Genomic DNA, 19,702 nt, shown 5'->3' with positions numbered 1-19,702 from the left:
AAAACATTTTAAACTACTTTTAAACTTCTGTGAATTGTGTTTGGATCTTATATATATAGGAAGAGAATTCCAAATCATAGGGGCAGTCACTGAGAAGATTGAGGTGCGGCGAGTACCTATTATCCTTAGGGAAGAGGATCTAAGGGCTCTGGGGGAGTCATATGGAATTAGAAGTCCAGCAATGAATGCTGGGGTGTGTATTTGTATCATTTTGAGGGATAAAAGGGCAATTTTATATGTTATCCTATATATGACTGGTAGCCAATGGGCTTTTTGTAGTAGTGGAGTAACGAGATCATATTTTTTAGAACCAGATTTAGTGAAATAAACTTGAAGAGATGAAACAAACAAAATCTAATAGAAAATAATGCCTGTTGGATGTATTATGTCAAAGAGCAGAGTCTGCATCCGATATTACCCACAGTATGCTAAAGAGAGGCAAGAGAAGTTTCAAGTTTATTAAAATTTCATATACCACATTATTTATTTCAAGGTGGTTATACATTTTAAAATAGGGTAAAACCAGATAATACAATTTGACATAACTTTAACAAAATAAAACGTACACGATTAGACAAAACAATAACATTCACGACAGGACAAACGGGACAATCGGTACGAGTGGAAAAAAGGGGAAAACTACAATGTTTAAAGAAAAGTAAGATATAAAGGTATAAACAAAAGGATGGGGTTAAAAACAAGTAAGTCCAATACAAGCGGACTCATAAAAGAGAAAAAAATAAAATAAATAAAAATCCTTAAAAGGACATTTACACTTGAAAGGCATCTTTGAAAAGGGAATGTCTTTAGAAAAGATTTAAATTTCTCAAGATTAGTTATCTCTCTTAGAGCATTTGGTGCCGAATTCCAGAGGGTAGGGGCAACTACTGAAAAGATAGTGCTTCTTCTGGTGTTAATATGGTTCAAACTGGCAAAGCTCACGGCCATATTTTGACGACATAATACATCCGACAGGCATTATTCTATCGGATGATTTTGTTTCATTAATTATTCTTCTAACCCTGATGCAGGCACGAGTCGGGTCCACTCAAAAATTGAATTGTTGTGGTGGTCACCAATAAGTGTGCACCTTATTGGGAAAAGTGCACCCTCTTTCTGAAATGGTGCGCTCTTTTCACCTGGTGCATTATTATCGGAAACTGACAAAATAGGAAAAAAAAAATGAAAATTTCTATAAATAACACACGAAATCCTAAAATGAAATTTTTCTGGCTACCCATCCATGCTAGGCAGTGAGAAAGTGACCGTGTGCTGTGTATTTGGAATGCTTATGTCTACTTATATGCCACTTCTCTTTAGAAGCATATCCTTAACTGTCAAAGGGGTCATTGTGGTACAACACACTAGGCTTTGCATACTGGTTTACTCAACGTTGTGCACTATTTTGTATATATACCCTGTATACAAACCAGACGATGAAGCTGTTGGCTATTCTACATAGATGAAGAAAAAAGTGTGCTGATGCAACACCAAGCTTTAACCCTTTAATTGGCAGATAGTGAAATGGCTGCTTTATGCAACTTGATGTTGAACGAGAGCAACAGTGCCAAGTAAACAGGCATTTGGAGCTGCAGATCTTCCATAAGAGCCATAGAAGACACATGTTGCTTCTGAGCAACAATGCCTAAATAAAGGGTTAAGACAGGGTCTTGATAGAATTAAAGGGTTAGCTTAGTCTGCAGTAGTGTTAGTGAGGATTTCATTCCTGTTTCTTCCCTTTACGCAACGCTGAGGGGAGGCGTGCTGGGCTGCTGACAGAGGTGTCAGCATTTGTGGGATTGCATGCATATGCTATAACCATATGCTGGAATGCTATTCTGTACATATTGTATTCACAAAACAGTATTCTGCAATATACTTAGATGTATCCAACTGCAATCTGAGTTCTGATGCAGGTTTTCTGTGTGCAATACATAGTTGCCACTAGCAGAACTGTGCCGAACTGGAATCACATCCCATGCAACATTCCCTCTTGAGCTCCTATCCTAGCCACTGAGTCACAGCCAAGCGGTGAAAGCAACAGTCAGAACTCTGTTTTGGAACCCCTGCCACCCTTGTGGCATAAACCCGGGAAAGGAGCTGGGATTTGACATACAGCCTTTGTGGTTCAAATCAAAGCACTTTATATTATATATATGGGTACTTATCTTGTTCCTGGGGCACTGGAGGATTAAGTGACTTGCCCAGAGTCACCAGGAGCAGCTTCAGTAGGAATCGAACCCAATCACTCAGGGTTCTCGGTCCACATGACTCTAATAATAGAGATTTACTGCAACAGCTCCATAGTGTCTCTGTGGAGAAACATGTCATCTCATTTATTTTTAAACTGTGAAGATATCAGTAAACTGGTAAGGCATCAAATGGAAGGATTGAGACCTACAGGTTCCAACTTCTTTTCTATAATTGTGTAAACCTTGGGATTCAGATTTTGGTGCCACTTTACACATTTATTTTTTAAAAGCAAGGCTTCTGCACTATGGTTGTGACAGAAGATTGGCAGTTGTGTAATGTACATTAATGTGTGTTGTGCTGCTAATTCGCACTATTTTTTTTTCTGTTCCTCCACTTCAGAAAGGTACTGTTTGATAATCCTTTGGAATTCCTGCCAAAGTGTGCCCCTCATCCACCACCTATCATCGGGTTCTTAAGTGTCAATACCCAAACAGCAGTGATATCCAAAACAGCAACTGCTTATGCTAGGTAGACTGCTCTTGAATCTATAAATATCGCTCACTGTCCATACTGCATGACTTGTAAGGGGAGTCAGATCTTGGAGGGGGGGGGACCCCCAAAACCCCTTAAAACGGTTCATGCAGATTGTCTCAAAATATGCAGCATGCTTGATTTAGTTGACTGTACTGTAGTTCTTCTAGTTCAATGGTCTCAAACTCGCGGCCCGGAGGCCACATTTGGTCCGCCAGGTACCATTTTGAGGCCCTCGGTACATTTATCATAATCACAAAAGTAAAATATAACAGTTTCTTGATCATATGTCTCTTTAGCTATAAATATTAATAATAACTTAGGAAAGATTTATGGACTATAAAGAGTTTTACCTCATGCAAAATTGTCATTTTTTTAATAAGACATTAACTGAGTTTGGCTAAGGAGGTAGGAGTGATGACTGTTGAGGGCTGAGTGCTGGTCATGGAAGTTTTCGATGGTCTAGTTTGTCTCATTTGGCATAAAGATGTTTTTCATTGAGGCATCTTGTGTGCCTTATGTATTTTACATTTTGATATAGGATTGGTTAGTATGTTTTATGCAATCTGATTTTATATGTATGTAGTTGTTATAGTGTTGGTCTTGATGTGTTTTGTACGATAAATGTTCCGTTTTTATTTTGTATTTTAACATGTAACGCGCCCTGGATAAGGGCGGGCGATAAAAAAAAAACCACACTTTTTTTGTTGATGCCCTCCAAGTACCTACAAATCCAAAATGTGACCCTGCAAAGGGTTTGAGTTTGAGACCACTGTTCTAATTGGACTGTTCAGTTGGTGACAATTCCAGGAAATGCCATTATTTGGTCTGTCTGTTAGGAGTAAAGCATAACTCAAGGGCCGAGGCAGTAGCTACGTTTGTCTCCCTTTTTCATAGCCTGCTAAAAGAAAACTAGTGGGCCTCCTGAGGTTTCATTTTAAGGAGCTTCCAAATATTAAAATGCAATAAGTCTTCGACATTTGCAGTAACATTTCAGATAGGCTTCCCCATTGGAACATATATTTGAAATATAGGCATTCACATTAGTTGGAAAGATTTTCACCAATTAGTCAGTTTTTAAAAAACAACAATGTGAATGCATGCCTCTGCCATTAACTCTGAGTACATTCTTCAGAAATGAGTTTCTGCCAGATACTTGTGACCTGGATTGACCATTGTTGGAAACGGGGCACTGGGCTAGGTGGACCATTGGTCTGACCCAGTATGGCTATTCTTATGCTCTTAAGTTAATTATATATGAGGGTGGTTTGAAAAGTTTGGTAAAAAAAAGCCCTAGCGAGTTTCCAATTTCTCATTAGCTATTTTTCCTACGATATGAAAAAACTAGAAACTCGCTGGGCTAAGTATCCTTTTAAAGACAATAGAAATAAAACAAAACGTAAAGGAGAAAAGTTATTAGTCCAATAAAAAAGTATTGCCTTTTTTTCCATTTTTGTTTTTTTCTACATTTCTGCTTTAGGTAAAAACAGAATGTTTTAGTGTATATATCACATGTTACCAAGATTCTGTGGGGGTAATATACATATCTTGAGCACCTTAGGTATCATCTTTTAGGGAAAGGGATTGGACTTGTATACCACTTTTTTCTAGTTAAATACAACCACACTCAAAATGGTTTACATATAGGTACTTCAAGCATTTTACACCATGATCATGCCTAAATGCAAATGTGTGCATGTGTTGGTTATGCTAGTATCCTGTAAAGCAGGGGTAGGAAACTCCGGTCCTCGAGAGCCGTAGTCCAGTCGGGTTTTCAGGATTTCCCCAATGAATCTGCATGAGATCTATTTGCATGCACTGCTTTCAATGCATATTCATTGGGGCAATCCTGAAAACCCGACTGGAATATGGCTCTAGAGGACCGGAGTTCCCTACCCCTGCTGTAAAGAAAAGTAGGTACCTACACTAGTGCCAAAATTGTGGAAACACCCAGCATTTTTGACATTATCATTGTATTTAATGCATAAATTTTCAACTAATAACAGAAACCCTATAATCACTTACCAAAACCAGCATAATAATTGGCACAATTCACGAAAATAATGCTGTTCATAAGCTACCCAAGCTAATGAAGTCATTGAATAACTGGAGAAATTATCACTACCAGTCTCACTAGTAGAGTATTTGATATCCCTTAGCCTTGATCACATCTTCTTGGCATGCTGTTCACAAGTCTTTGGAGATCAATAGATGCTATTAGGTAGAACCAGTAATTGATTATTGCTGCTATCAGCTCATGTTTGGACAGTCGCTTTGCTGCTAAGGCTATCTTTAATCTGGCTCCAGAGGTTCTCAATGGCCAGTTCAGCAAGTCAACCTTGTTTTCATTGAACCAGGTGAGGCATTTCTTGGCTGTGTGGCATGGGACACCATCCTGTTGAAAAATGAATGGTCAACTTGCACCAATGATTTCTCTGGCTGAGGGCAGGACTTTGGGTGAAGGACCTGTTTTATGTATTTATCAGCATTTATTACTCCATCAAGCACCTTCAATTGACCCGCAATATCTCTAGACACGTAGCCCCCACACCATCACACTCAGAGGATGCTTCATAGTGGCAGTAGTACACTCTGGCAAGCAGTCCTTGCCCAGTCACCAAGGAACATAGCGGACACCGTCACTGCCAGATATGGATATTCGGATCTCATTGCTTCCGCATTCTTCCACTGCTCTGTGGTCCTGCTGGTATGCTCTTTAGCCCAGATCAAACGTTTATGACGCTGAACTGTGTTGAGGAAGGGATTTTTCTTGAGAATTCTTGCTCGCAGGCCTGTTTTCATCATTCTCTGGTGAACTATCTGACCTGATACCAACACATTTCGTCAAGTGACTTACTGATGTCAATGGCAGTTAATTTCCAATTCTGTAGAGCCATTCTCGCTATCCTTCTATCTCTGAGGTACTTTTTCAAGCCCCTTCCAGCCTTGTTTTGATGCTTCTAGTCAAAGCACTTGCAGAGTATACAGATGTAATTTTAATGTATTTTGACAAATAGAGGGGCATAATCAAAAGATACATTTGTCAGATTTGGCTGTATGGCGCTATAAGCCAAAGGGGGGGTTGGGGGGGGAATGTCCATTTTCAAAAAATACGTCTATAAATTTATTTATGTATTTTTTTAAAATTATCTATCTGGTATTCAGGCCATTGATCGTCCAAACCGCCATTACATCTATCTTTATGCCACATTTTCAACCAAAATTTTGTTCAAGTCCCAAACACTCGGAACAAGACCATTTGGATGTGGAAGGGGCCAGCATTATGATGGACTGGCCACCTAGGCATGGCATCAGAGCAGTGGGGCACCTTACAGGGCACTACTGTGAACTTCACAAAAAAGGTGCCATATAAGCATCTCACCAGAACTCCCTTATAGGTTATGATGAGCCTCTCCCCCCAACTCCCCCCCCACACCTCCCCAAACCCACTATACCCACCTGTCTATAATCCCAGTAGTCCTTTTTGCTGCAAGTGGCACCTATATCGCAGTAGAGTAGGGTTTGGGGGGATTTTGATGGGTGCACATGTTCCACCATAAATGTAGTGGTTAGAGTAGCTTATGGGCCTGGGTCCTTCTCTCTATGGTTCACTAGCCCACCCCCAGACTACTTAAGGCACCTGTATGCAGCCAATGTAGCTTCCGATAGAATATAGTTATATGATTAAATTTTTTTAAGTTGAAAATCAACTTTACAGCTATGTTCTGAATGATCTGCAACCTTTTGATGTCAAAAGAAACTTAACCAATATCTTACCTTTTTGATGTCAAATCACTAAAACTTATTTCTAACCATGAGATAAACAAAATTACTCTACAAATATTACCAGTAAGGTTTATAAATATCATACATTGCAGAATTAAATAAGTAACTAGAGCAACAGTTGAATAAAGTTCTATGATCTCGAAAAGCTCAGTATTTGTACAATTTTGGCCATTAGTGTACCTTTGAAGAATAAATTCCAACCAAGCACCCCTTACAGACTTCCTCTGCACGAGTCTATCCTATTTAAATGCATGCAGTTAACAAAAGGTTTTGATCCCTGAATATACAGCCTGTGGTAACCCGGTATTTTATCTCAGGATGCACTTACCTGCAATGCCTTGGTACCACAAGTCAGTGAATACTACAGCAAGTTTGCTGTAGCTTTGCATATCGTTCAATGATTACCACAGCAACATAAAGAAGCTTGGCCCAAGTGAGACCTGGTACTTTTAAAGGGCTGCACTATTACTTAAAAAACAACAACAAACAAACAAAAATCAAAACCCTACTATGTAAGTCTCTCTGATCCCTTTTCCTAAAGACCCCCCTTCCCAAGACACCTTCCTTACTGGTATGAGGGAGGCAGGACTGATATCTGGATACATCTGTCCCAGCAGCAACTGGCCTCAAAATGGCAACCTTGGCCCTCTAGTGTGGTCTCATGTATACCATAAGGGGGCTCAGGCTGCTTTCTGAAGCGGGGTGGAGGGTGGGGGAGAAGAAAGTAGATGCTTTCTTACAAAAGATGGCTAGTGATGGGGAAGAAAATAAAAGTTAAGGTCAATAACTTTTTCAAGGTCTACTTTTTACATTAATAGAACATAAGAATTGCCATACTGGGACAGACCGAAGGTCCATCGAGCCCAGTATCCTGTTTCCAACAGTGGCCAACCGAGGTCCCAAGTTGCTAGCTAGATCCCAAGTAATAAAACAGATTTTATGCTGTTTATCCTAAGAATAAGCTGTGGATTTCCGCAAGCCATCTCAATAGTGGCCTATGGACTTCCCTTTTAGGAATTTAGCTAATTGATTTCACCACATTCTCCCGACAATTAATTCCAGAGTTTTTAAGTACACAAAGTGTGCAAAAATATTCACACAATATAATCACTTTATTATCTGTTTTCCATTTTTCCTTTTTAAGTCCACCAAATATTTTATGATACCTCACCCACAAGAATTGTTTTGACCTAATCTATCCCATGTGTGTTTGCTCAGTCAGATTAATAGTAGTTACCCCTTTGTCAAATTAAGGTTAGTAGTAAACATAGCTGACTCTGCAACATTAGAAAGTAGTCCAGGAATGTTGAGCTCACTGACGAAAAAAGCTCATGTCAAGACCTCTTCTGCTGCGTCATGTACTGTGGCTACACAGACCTCTCAACTGGATGAATCCTCTTGCGTGCCAGTGACTCCATTCCCTGCAGAACCAGAGAAGGATCTCGGTCCCATGCAGCCCCCAGACTCCAACAGGTACAGATGATATTAGACTGCCACCACTCTCACACTTCTGTCATACTGTTTGTGGCATGAGACCCAAACTTCACTTTCCAGCATCTTTCGTTTTGCATGTTTTTCCTTCCGTTTTTACCAGTATCGGAAACTAACCAATCTGAACCCAAGACAAATTTAATGATAAAAGGTCCTGCAGATGCTGTTTTAAAAAGGGTAGTGATGTAGCTATTAAAAAAGCAGTTAGCTTCTCTGCAAAATGTAGGATTGCTTCAGTAGTGAAAAATGAAGGATAAGTTAAATTATAGGTAACATTTTTGTGGCTATTCAGTTTTTCAGTGCAGGAAGAAACCCCCCAGATCATACTAACAGCAGTCCTGTGCTTTGTATATCTGTGTGTGGGAGGGGGGAGGTGAAATTGGAGGATGGAGAAAGCAAAGGTATGGGAAAATTGAAAGAAAATTTTGAGAGATCATCAATAATGTCTTACATCAGGTCTTTGACTTCGTTTTTATTAACTTACAGTCTTGATACTCATCTTTACAAGAAAAAATCTGTTCATATATTTTATACTACACACAAAAGTAAGCAGTTACTCAGCAATAGCCCATGCCCTGTAAAAATACTGAAACATTGACTATGTCCTCCAAGAATCATTTAGTTGTAAAGTACTACTACTACTATTAAGTATTTCTATAGTGCTACCAGACGTACGCAGTGCTGTACAATCTAAACCAGGGGTGCCCACACTTTTTGGGCTTGCGAGCTACTTTTAAAATGATCAAGTCAAAATGATCTACCAACAATAAAATTTAAAAAAAAAACCCACAAAGCATACTGTATGCAGAGAAAATGTTAATTATCATTTATATTCTGGGTTTTTTTTTCAAAGAGGTCAAGGCAGATGACTTTATGCAATGTCACCTCAGTAACAACTATACAAAAATAGACAAATATACCCCCTCCCTTTTTACTAAATTGCGATAGTGGTTTTTAGCACAGTGAGCTTCTCTCGACATTCATAGGCTCCCTGCGCTAAAATCTGCTACTGCAGTTTAGTAAAAAGGGGGCCATAGTGCAAAATATGGACAGCAGATATAAATTCTCAAAACGGATACATTTTGAGCACTAAATTGAAAATAAAATCATTTTTCCTACCTTTGTTGTCTGGTGATTTCATGAGTCTTTGGTTGCACTTTCTTTCTTCTGACTGTGCATCCAATATTTCTTCCCTTTCTGCCTCCTGTATGCTTCCTCTCCTCCAGACCTCATTCCATTCCCCAACCAACATTTCTATCCTTCAGTGAGTCTAACTTTTTCTTCCTCTCTTCCTGCCCCTCCCCTTTTTTCTTTCTCCCTGCCCGCTTTCTTTTCCTTTCTTTCTTTCTCTCTCTCCCTGCCCCCTTTCTTTCCTTCTCTTTCTTTCTCTCCCTTCCCCTTTCTTTCCTTCTCTGTCTTTCTCTCTCTTTTCCTGCCCCCCTTTTTCTTTCCTACTTTCTGTCTTTCTTTCTGTCTCCCCTTTCTTTCTCTCAGGCTGTCCTGTCTTTCTCCCCAAGCCACTGCCGGGGCTGTCGTCTGGGAACAGGCCGCCATTGCCGCAACAGGCCAGCAGTGACTGCAGAAACGCTGAGCCCACCAACCTTCCCCCGATGTCAATTCTGATATCGGAGAGGAAGTTCTGGGCCAGCCAGGCAGCGATTGGTTGGCCTGGAACTTCCTCTCTGATGTCAGAATTGATGGGGTGGGGGGGGGGGGCAGGCTGGCATGCCCGGTGCTTCTGCAGTCGCTGCTGACCTGTTACAGCATTGGGGAAACAGGGAGAATGCAAAGGCAACTTGAGCCTATTGCGATAGACTCGTGTTGCCTTTGCAATCTACTGGTCAATCTAAACAGATAAATAGGATGTCATGGATACAGTTAAGGGGAATGGTTAATCTGCTGGCTAGGTTGGTGGGCAGTGGGGAGTAGTTTATAAAACAAAGAAATTTTAAAAAAGTGCCTTCATGATGTGAGAAAATATCATGCTGACCCTTTCCCTTGAGTGAGAATGCACTAGACACTGTCAAAACAGCGATACATGTTCAGGTAAGATTTGGAGACCAGCATGCATGCATGGGAAACGTGAATTAAAAATACAAATCTTGAAGTGTGTAGCTAGAACCTGTGCTTCTTGTCCGATGTTTTGCCGAAGCCTGCAACTGCTAACCTACCTACCTATACCACCACTACACATTCTCTTCATAGGCAGAAGGTACAGCCAGTGTGTATGACATACCTGAATAACTTAAGCTCAAATTTGGAAAAGGCCAGCAATAAATCCAAAATAGAAAGACGCTATGTCAAGGAAATAAGAGTATATAACTCATTCCATAGCTTCTAGCTGGTAGGCAAATCTAAATAGTAATAATTCTGCCACTTGCATGTATTTTTGTTGCATGAAGAATTGTAATCTGTCAGTAAAGTTGCTGCATGACTGGTGACTTCCTGTTTTGCTGCTTTTGGCCAGGCATATCACTGTGCCATTGTCTCTGGAGAAAGGAAGCCTTGTTCAGGTCACAAGCACCGAGTCTAGATCTTCTTATACTCATTCAAGGTAAAGCTATAATCAAAGGTTACAAAATAAAAATCTATGCTCTTAACTTTAGCAGCTTAGCATAGTGGAAAAGCAAAAATGTTTGAAAATACTGTGTGCGTGTGTGTATGTGGATTTTATGCTGTTGTAGTCTCTTGTAATATCCTTAACATTTTAAGCTAAACTCTGTCCAGCATAGGTAATTCTGATTCCTGTGCAAGCAGCATACCATTTCTTATAAATGTATTGTAGAAGGCATCAATCATTTTTTTTCAGATCTGCTTCCTTGTCTCCCTGGGCCTAAGGATACCAAATGTCCACCCCTGGCACCCACCCTGAATCCTCGATACCCCCCACCCCACACATATACATGCAACCCCATACCTGTTAGATGACAATCCGGCAGAAGATTCCCGGTGCATCCTGGGATGCACTGGGAGGGGCCTAAGACTCTGATTGGCCCAGGTACCTAAAGCCCCTCCAATGCTCTAGGTTGCTAGAACATGTTCTCCCACTTAGCATGTGATGTTTCAAACTGTGATCCTTGCTGGGCTTCCAGAGCTCAGGGTGAGCATGTGGCAAAGAATCTGATGTGGGCACTGCAGGCAGAAAGGTGGCCAGTGGCCTGGAATCTGCATGTGCCAAGAAAAGTGCTGCAGTGCAAAAAGGGGATGTGAAGCCAGTCTCGGAAAGCAGAAATGTGCCTAGAGCCAGGGAGATCGGGGCAGGGAAATGATCTAAGGGCTCCTTTTACTAAGCCGTGTTAGGGCATTAACGTGCGGAATAGGGCGCACTAAATTGCCGCGCGCTAGACGCTAACGCCAGCATTGAGCTGGTGTTGTAGCCATGTAGCGCAGGTTTAGTTTGCGCTAAAATGCATGCGCTAAAAACGCTAACGCAGCTTAGTAAAAGGAGCCCTAAGTGTGTGATCAATGGAAAGTCACAAATTGAAGATGAGTTAAATCTACAAACAAAAGGAAGTCTCATCTGTAGAGGGGGTGAGAAGTGAGAAGCAGTAAAGGGATGGGTTAAGTGCATTGGAGCTTACTGGGTAACTGAAAGAAACAGACTTGTCAATACAGTACAATCTATATTTGTATATCACCAATACGTCGTAGAAATTCACAGCGGTTTACATATAATTAGAATTACAAAAAGATTGTAAAAGACAGAATAATGCAAAACTTTATTGGATAAACATTAAAACCTTTTGGATACATGTTAGTTAAATAGATGTGTTTTTAAGACCCTTTTAAAACTACTATAATTACATAACGAGCTCATCTGATTTGGTAACAGTCTCCAAAAGTATAGCAGCTTGTTAAACATTTTGGTATATTTTATAAACTGAAAAAAGAATTTTGTCTCAAATTATATTGACTATTTACTAAGTAACACAACAGTGGAGGGATATAATTAGGTACATCTCCTTGGTGTATTTTGAACAAACAAGGAAAAATGAGAAACAGAAAAGGCTAAAAATGTAGGGAGTGGAGCAGACAAAGAACTATTAAAGTCCATGCTTCAAAATATAAAACATCAAATTATGCCTATGCAAGAGGAGAAAAATTAAAAGTGCAGAGGGAGTTGGGGGAGGGAAAGAGATCAAGGAGGAGCGATGGCCAAGGCAAAAGAAGAAATAGGGGAAATGAAAAAAAACTGGGGGGAAAGTATGATGTAGATGGGCTGTGGGAAGAGAGGGGGACCGGTTGGAGAAAAGTTCTATAAATGGCTTGAATAGAGAGTGAGAGTGAGACAACTACCTGGGGGAGGAAAGAATGGTAGGATCCTAACTTTTGACTTGTCCACAGTATCTTCCCTTCTCTTGACATTTAGATATACTACCAGATGTATTTTGTTTTCTCTTTGCTGGTTGAGGGGAAATTTGCTGTGAGTGATGGTGTTCAGCACCCCTAATCATTTTCAAAAGTTGGCTCCTATGATTTCAAGTGCTTAAATGAAAGCAGGGACTCGGTAACAAAGCCAAACGGAGGTAGGTGCTGCCCTTCCACTGAATAGGATATCAGGAAAGTGGGGGAAAACAAGCTGTAATGACATCATTGGGAATTTGTTGGCTATTCTGGATGTGGTTGGATTAGCAAAGGTTGAATAATTGAGACTACTATACTTGACTGTGAAAATACTCTTTAAAGAAAAGGATTTGTGTTGGGTTTTCATGCATTTTGATTTCAGTGGAGGTTCACTCTTGGTCAGATGGATACTCTTCTTGACAGTTCTGCACTGGTTGATCAGTGAACACGTAGGGCAGGGGTGTCAAGTCCCTCCTTGAGCTCTGCAATCCAGTCGGGTTTTCAGGATTTCCCCAATAAATATCCATGAGAGTTATTAGCATACAATGAAAGCAGTGCATGCAAATAGATCTCATACATATTCATTGTTCTATACACCATAAAGAGCTATATATCAATTACAACTCATTTTCAACCATACACAATTTATTTCCCAAAAATTCCACTCATAACACTCTTGTGCATCTACTTCATCAGATAAATATCTAATAAATATATCTAAACCCTTCCCATCTAAATAAAAGTTCAACTGTGGAGAGAAATGACACTTGGAGTATGAAGTAAAAGCCTAGTGGATAAACCAAGAACGAGGAGAAATTTGCACAGTACTTGAAGAATGTGAAGTTCAACTTATGGACAATGATACAAGTTTGATATGAACTTTTATTTGGATGGGAAGGGTTTAGATATATTTATTAGATATTTATCTGATGAAGTAGATGCACAAGAGTGTTATGAGTGGAGTTTTTGGGAAATAAATTGTGTATGGTTGAAAATGAGTTGTAATTGATATACAGTGGAACCTTAGTTTATGAGCATAATTTGTTCCAGAAGTATGCTCGTAAACCAAATTGCTCATATATCAAAGCGAGTTTCCCCATAGGAAGTAAGGGAAACTCGCTTTGATCCGTTCCACCTCCTCCCCCCCCCCCCCCAGGCTACCGGCGCTGCTCCATCCCCCCCTTTAAGGCCACCGATGCTGCTCCATACCCCCTCCCGCGATCTGGCATGCCCCCTGTGAATCGGCATCCTCCCCCCCGTTCATGTAGCTCCTCCCCCGCGATTCTAAAACCCCCCCAAGCACCGAAAAGAAATCCCTTACCCCGATTGGGCACTGGCACCAGCACCAACGCATAGGACATGCCGGTTCTGGTGCCTGAAGATCCTCCCTCTTCTGGGCTGGACGGTGCGTCGGAGATCCTCCCTCTTGCCTGTGCTGGGCTGGACTGGGCCTTGAGCATTTGCACATGCTCAAGGCCTTCTGGTCTCACTCTCTCCGAGTTTCTGAATCTGAGAATCTCGGAGAGAGCGAGACCAGAAGGCCTTGAGCATGCGCAAATGCTCAAGGCCCAGTCCAGCCCAGCACAAGCAAGAGGGAGGATCTCCGACGCACAGCCCAGCACAGAAGAGGGAGGATCTTCGGGCACTGGCATGTGCTTTGCGTTGGTGCTGGTGCCCAATCGGGGTAAGGGATTTCATTTTGGTGCTCGGGGGGATGCCGGATCGCGGTGAGAGGTGCTGATTTTGCAAATGTTTTGCTCGTCTTGCAAAACACTCGCAAACCGGTGCACTCGTAAGTCGAGGTTTGACTATAGCTCTTTATGGTGTATAGAATGATGTTTTATGTATGAGAGCTATTGAATAGGAATTAGAAATCCCAGTGCTAATTAATAATGCATATTCATTGGGGAAATCCTAAAAACCCGACTGTATTGCGGCCCTTGAGGGAGGGATTTTGACACCCCTGACGTAGGGCATGCTTGTTCAACCTACAGCCTATGGGCAAGAACCTGGCCACCAAGTGATTTCTTTTTCTCTGGCCATTGGAATCTTGGCAGTTCTTGTTTTGCTTATAGTGGAATTCCTGTTTTCTCCGCTGCAACTCGACTCTCTGTAACATCTTATGAGACTTGAAACCGTGAGACTAACCTGAACTTCCGGCATTGCATGCCTCAAGTTTGCGTCATGGTGGGGAAGCGGGAATCCCTCTGGCTTTTCTGCTGCTGAAGTTAGGTGAGGGGAAAACTGGGTAAAGGCTGGGAGGATATCATGCATTGTTGTATTTTGCTGCACATTTAATCAGATAGTGGCAAAATATGGCAGTACATATTTTGACCATCTGAATGTTACAAAATATAAAATGTGGCCCCCAATAGAAAAAAGTTGGACAAGCCTGGCTAAGAGGGTATAATGTTTATTTTGTTTGTGTGTGTATGAGAAAAATGAAATGTTTCCTGTGTGTATCTTTTTTTTTTTTTTTCCCCAAGGACAAGGACACCCAAGGGAGTTAGCATAGCATTGCTTGCAACTTAAAGAAAGAGTTGAAATTATCTCCAGGTTCTTGCTTGATGTTGAATATGGTATTTTACTGTATAGCGTAACGTCTTTTAACCGTAAAATTTGTTGCCAGAACTGATTGACCAGAACAATACACAATTATTTACAGTAGCTCAGTAGCATTCTCCTTTCGAGAAACACTCATTTCCAACAAACGTGTGCTTTTCTGTAGTAACTGCTTTGCTATAATGGTTTTCTCCCTGTCTTTCCTTTTAAGCTTCTCTACTGGAAAGCTTTTCCCGGAAAGTCCCTTGGAGAGCCAGCCCAAGTTTGCTCCTAGTCCTCTGCTTCCAAAGTTGAGTCCCCGAAATAAGAGCAGCGCTGCGGCTGCAATCTCTGCTGCCGTGGTGCAAGCCAGGTAGAGTCAAGTATGAGCACATTTTAATAACCACTTGTCGGTTAGTGATTCCTGAGGTGTGGCTACTAAAACTCTGCTCACTGGATACACCGGAGAGGATGCAACTTGTGTCTTCAGGGGCCTTTGAAGCTCTTTCTCAAGCCATTCAATGTTTGGCTGTTTTGCTCATCCCACTGGCAGAGCATTTACAAGCTGTGTTTTTAATGACTTCAGTTTGTTGTAGAAATGAGCTCTGTAAACAGAAGTCTTCCTTATTTCAGGACTGTACCTGGTAGAGAGAACTTGAGTTTGCAGTTTTCCATCTGCATTTCCATGTAAGAGTTAGAATTATTGATTTTGATTTATTATATTTGCGGACCAAGAGTTTTATTCGCCTATATGGTTCGAAATTGAAAAACAATTAATCCTACATGAGTATTGAGCAGTTTACAATATTAATACAATGGAAATGAGGGATACATTTTCAAACTGAAAAGATTATCCCTCTGTCATACAGGATGGATGCAATTGAAAGGGTTTCACATGGGGAGTGTGTGGCGCAGTGGTTAAAGCTACAGCCTCAGCACCCTGGGGTTGTGGGTTCAAACCCACGCTGTTCCTTGTGACCCTGGGCAAGTCACTTAATCCCCCCATTGCCCCAGGTACACTAGATAAGATTGTGAGCCCACCGGGACAGACAGGGAAAATGCTTGAGTACCTGAATAAATTAATGTAAACCGTCCTGAGCTCCCCTGGGAGAACGGTATAGAAATTGAATAATTAAAAAAAAAACCTTTCATAACTCATATTTACTAAGCTAGGTGTAGATATAGGGGCCCATGATCTAAATGCACTGAGTAGTTAGTGTGTGATGTAGTCCACGCTGTTAAGAGTTCAAGTTGAGTAACCATTGGTGCAGTGGCATGATGAGACACGCTAATTCATGCGCTATCTACCTAGCCTGTTATGGGCAGGAAATGGGCTTGGATTGCACACTGGAGTCGGCATGCACTAACTGGTGGTTTTACTTGGGAAGTAGCAAGTGCATTCGCTAAGGGCCGATGCACTTACTGTGCAGTAAATAACTTTTCTGTGCAGTAACCTTATGGGAACACACCTAACAGTTAACGCATTTTAACTGTGCAGATAAATTTTGCATCTAATATGCAATTTTAGCGTACAATAGTAAAAAGGTTCCTTACGCTCTTTCTCTCTCTTTGTGGCCTTGAACATTATTTGAAGGCTCTGAGAATGCACTCTCTTCTTCTAAGCTGTCTCTCTGAACTGCTCCTTTGCTTAGACTCTCCAGTCCTTTCATCTATCGCTCTCTTCTGGATGCCCTTCTCATCACGCCCATCACCAAGCCACCTCTGCAGGGCAAGCTGCCTGACAGGAAGTCAACAGGGGGCTTGAATATAGAGAACAGGTGAGGTGTGCATATTGCACAGATGGTGACTTTAGCATGTGAGCTTATAAAGTGTTCTAATTAACACACGTGTCCCTTTAATCTTTATAAACTAATTGCATTTTGAAAAAAACCTGATATTTTTGGGCAGAGTTATTGTTTGTCTTTAAAGATAGAAATATAGAAACATGATGGCAGATAAAGGCCAAATGGCCTATCCAGTCTGCCCATCCGCAGTAACCATTATCTCTTCCTCACTCTAAGAGATCCCACGTTCCTATCCCACACCGTCTTGAATTCAGACATAGTCTCTGTCTCCATCACTTCCTCCAGCAGACTGTTCCATGCATCTACCACCGTTTCTGTAAAAAAAAGTATTTCCTTAATTACTCCTGAGCCTATCACCTCTTAACTTCATCCTATGCCCTCTCATTAAAGAGCTTCCTTTTAAATGAGATACAAATCGTGCACATTTATGCCACATTTATCATATCTCTCCTCTCCCACCTTTCCCCTAAAGTATACATATTGAGATCTTTCTCTGACCACATAGGACTTATGACGAAGACCACGCACCATTTTAGTAGCCTTCCTCTGGATAGACTCCATCCTTTTACTATCTTTTTGAAGGTGTGGTCTCCAGAATTGTACACAATATTCTAAATGAGGTCTCGCCAGAGTCTTATACAGGGGTATCAATACCTCCTTTTTCCTACTCTTCCTATGCACCCTAGCATCCTGTTGCTGTTGTTAGAACAACATTGCATTTGTTTCATTTGTTTTTGTAACACTAGTTCAGTGCGGTTCTTCTCAACATTATGGTAAAAAAAAAAATCATAGTTATATAACCCCCTTGTTCACCTGGATGCTGGAAAGGGGCACGCAGTTATTTTGTTAGTAAAATAAGCAGAGGTACATCTCTAACAGTAAACAGTTTCTTAATGGACACAGTCCAACTATATACACTCTACCTAAATTCCAAAAAGACCGATGTTGTAGTCCTGTTATTAATCGGAGGTCATTAGGTGGGACTTTACCAAGGACCCAAATCTAATCCAATTGCACTGGTCAGTTGTTGGATTCTGATTAAAAGACAAATTTGCTGCCCAAATCCAGTTCTTAAATCTCCTCTGGAGTGAGGTCACAAAGCTGAGACCGCCTTTCAGGAAATCCAAGAACTGGCTTAGCTTCTCTGTGGGTTTTCTTAGACTTCTGGTAACGGCTGGAACTCCTATCCCTGCGTGTCTGGCCATTTCCAGAGTTGTCTGCCCGTCTGCATGCATGTGGTCCCATGAAGACCCAGGTGCATGAGCATTTTTCAAACTCCCTAGATGTCACCAATTATTGCCTGTAGTTTTACTCCAACTACCAAACTGTGCAGCTCCAAATGCTAAGGCTGCCCTTCCTACACTAATGGCCAGACTCGCAAAACTCGCCAGTAAAATCCAGTGAGTCGATGTAGTGCCCCGTAGTAGGAGCGATTTTACTTTTATGGACGATTCTCAGCATAATAGCATGCAAATTATATGCGTGCTATTTGTGCAGAGAATCACTGGTAAAGGGGGGGGGGAGGAACTGTGCCTAGTGTTTGTTCAGCAAAGTTATTGCTAAATATAGCACCTCCCTCCTGTCAAAAATGGGGGGAAAAAATGCCCACAGCCTGCTCTCCCTGCTGGCTCGGATGACCAGGGCTCCCCCTGCTGCGATGGGTTCAGCAAGCAGTGAGAGCCCCGATGCCCACTACCTCCTGCTCCTGGGGTCCCCACATCCCCCTGACAACCCTCTGACCCACTCCCCCCATACCTTGAAGCTCAGAGTGCTTGTTTTAATATTAATGACCTCGTTGTACAACATTTGCATGGCAGAGTTGGAGGCTGCTAGGAAGCACAGAAAAGAGCACGGTTAGCCATTCTGAGAATCAGCTGATAAAATACTTGGACGCTAAACCAGCTAGGACTGGTTTAGTGTCCATTGTTAAATGCACGGTTAGTTTTAAGAATCCATCCCTTAGCTTGCAGTTCTGGGAAATAGATGCACCCCTTAACTCCTCACTTCAGTGCATACTACAGTATAATCTTGTTATAACGACGGACTCTCTTATAAAAGAACCTCACCTATAGCAGACAAGATCCGCTGGTCCTGGTCGTGCGCCTTTATAAACATGCAGAAAATCATCACATATAGCGGACTCGCATATAAAAGACTTTTGGATATAACGGACAATCAATTTGGTCCCCCAGAGCTGCTTTTAGCTGTAGTTTTGTTCGGCTATAATGGACATGCAGGTTCTGCCTACAAGGCGCGTGGCGTGCCGGTGATATAGTATCAAAATGCAGCCCAGAAGAAAGTGACAAGAGTATTTTTCTTTCCAGTACAGTACGACATAATGCTTTAGAACAGTGGTTCCCAACCCTGTCCTGGAGGACCACCAGGCCAATCGGGTTTTCAGGATATCCCTAATGAATATGCATGGAACGGATTTGCATGCCTCTCACTTCCATTATATGCAAATCTCTCTCATGCATATTCATTAGGGCTAGCCTGAAAACCCGATTGGCCTGGTGGTCCTCCAGGACAGGGTTGGGAACCACTGCTTTAGAACATCTTTTAGTGTTCTGGTTTTGCAATCATTTCGTGCCATACCAATGTTTTGCTGAGTTTTGTTATTGATGTTGCTGATGTTATTGATGTTGCAGAGACTGTTATTCATTGATTGTACGTTGTTTCAAGTTGACCTAAATAAAGTTTTTTTAAAAATGGGCAACTCTTGATTTAACGGACTGTTTTTCCAGGTTCCTTGAAGTCCGTTATCACGAGATTATACTGTATTTACCCAGGACTACATTCACTTGCATGATCTTCACATGAATTTACTCACATGAATCATTGTTTAGTTACACTGTTGATGTCTTCCTGTAAGAAGTCTATTTTTCCTTTGCGACTAATTCATTTCTGAGCCACTGTACGGGTAGTTTTATGTGGACTTTCTCAAAAGCAATGGGTGCATTATGCTCCAAGCAATAGCCCCCTCCTCCTAATCACTTAAAATCTATTTAGTA

General features: G+C 41.4%; 1 protein-coding gene across 11 annotated transcripts in view; it reads left to right on the top strand.

Annotated features, from left to right (window-relative positions):
- PDLIM5 (PDZ and LIM domain 5) overlaps positions 1-19,702 on the top strand; it is a 468,176-nt gene that overhangs the window by 333,124 nt on the left and 115,350 nt on the right. For 7 of the 11 annotated variants that reach the window (XM_033957971.1, XM_033957962.1, XM_033958049.1 and 4 more), the window contains 5 exons: positions 2,593-2,721; positions 7,765-7,983; positions 10,469-10,555; positions 15,119-15,259; positions 16,539-16,664. In XM_033957971.1, coding sequence (XP_033813862.1) covers positions 2,593-2,721; positions 7,765-7,983; positions 10,469-10,555; positions 15,119-15,259; positions 16,539-16,664 — 702 coding nt within the window. The remainder of the gene's footprint in view (positions 1-2,592; positions 2,722-7,764; positions 7,984-10,468; positions 10,556-15,118; positions 15,260-16,538; positions 16,665-19,702) is intronic. The other 4 variants (XM_033957997.1, XM_033957988.1, XM_033958039.1 and 1 more) reach the window with 4 other exon arrangements.

Source organism: Geotrypetes seraphini, chromosome 1 (assembly GCF_902459505.1).
Source record: "Geotrypetes seraphini chromosome 1, aGeoSer1.1, whole genome shotgun sequence".
NCBI classification, from domain to species: domain Eukaryota; kingdom Metazoa; phylum Chordata; class Amphibia; order Gymnophiona; family Dermophiidae; genus Geotrypetes; species Geotrypetes seraphini.
Note: the sequence above shows the minus strand (reverse complement) of the source record. Positions and strands in the feature narration are given on the sequence as shown.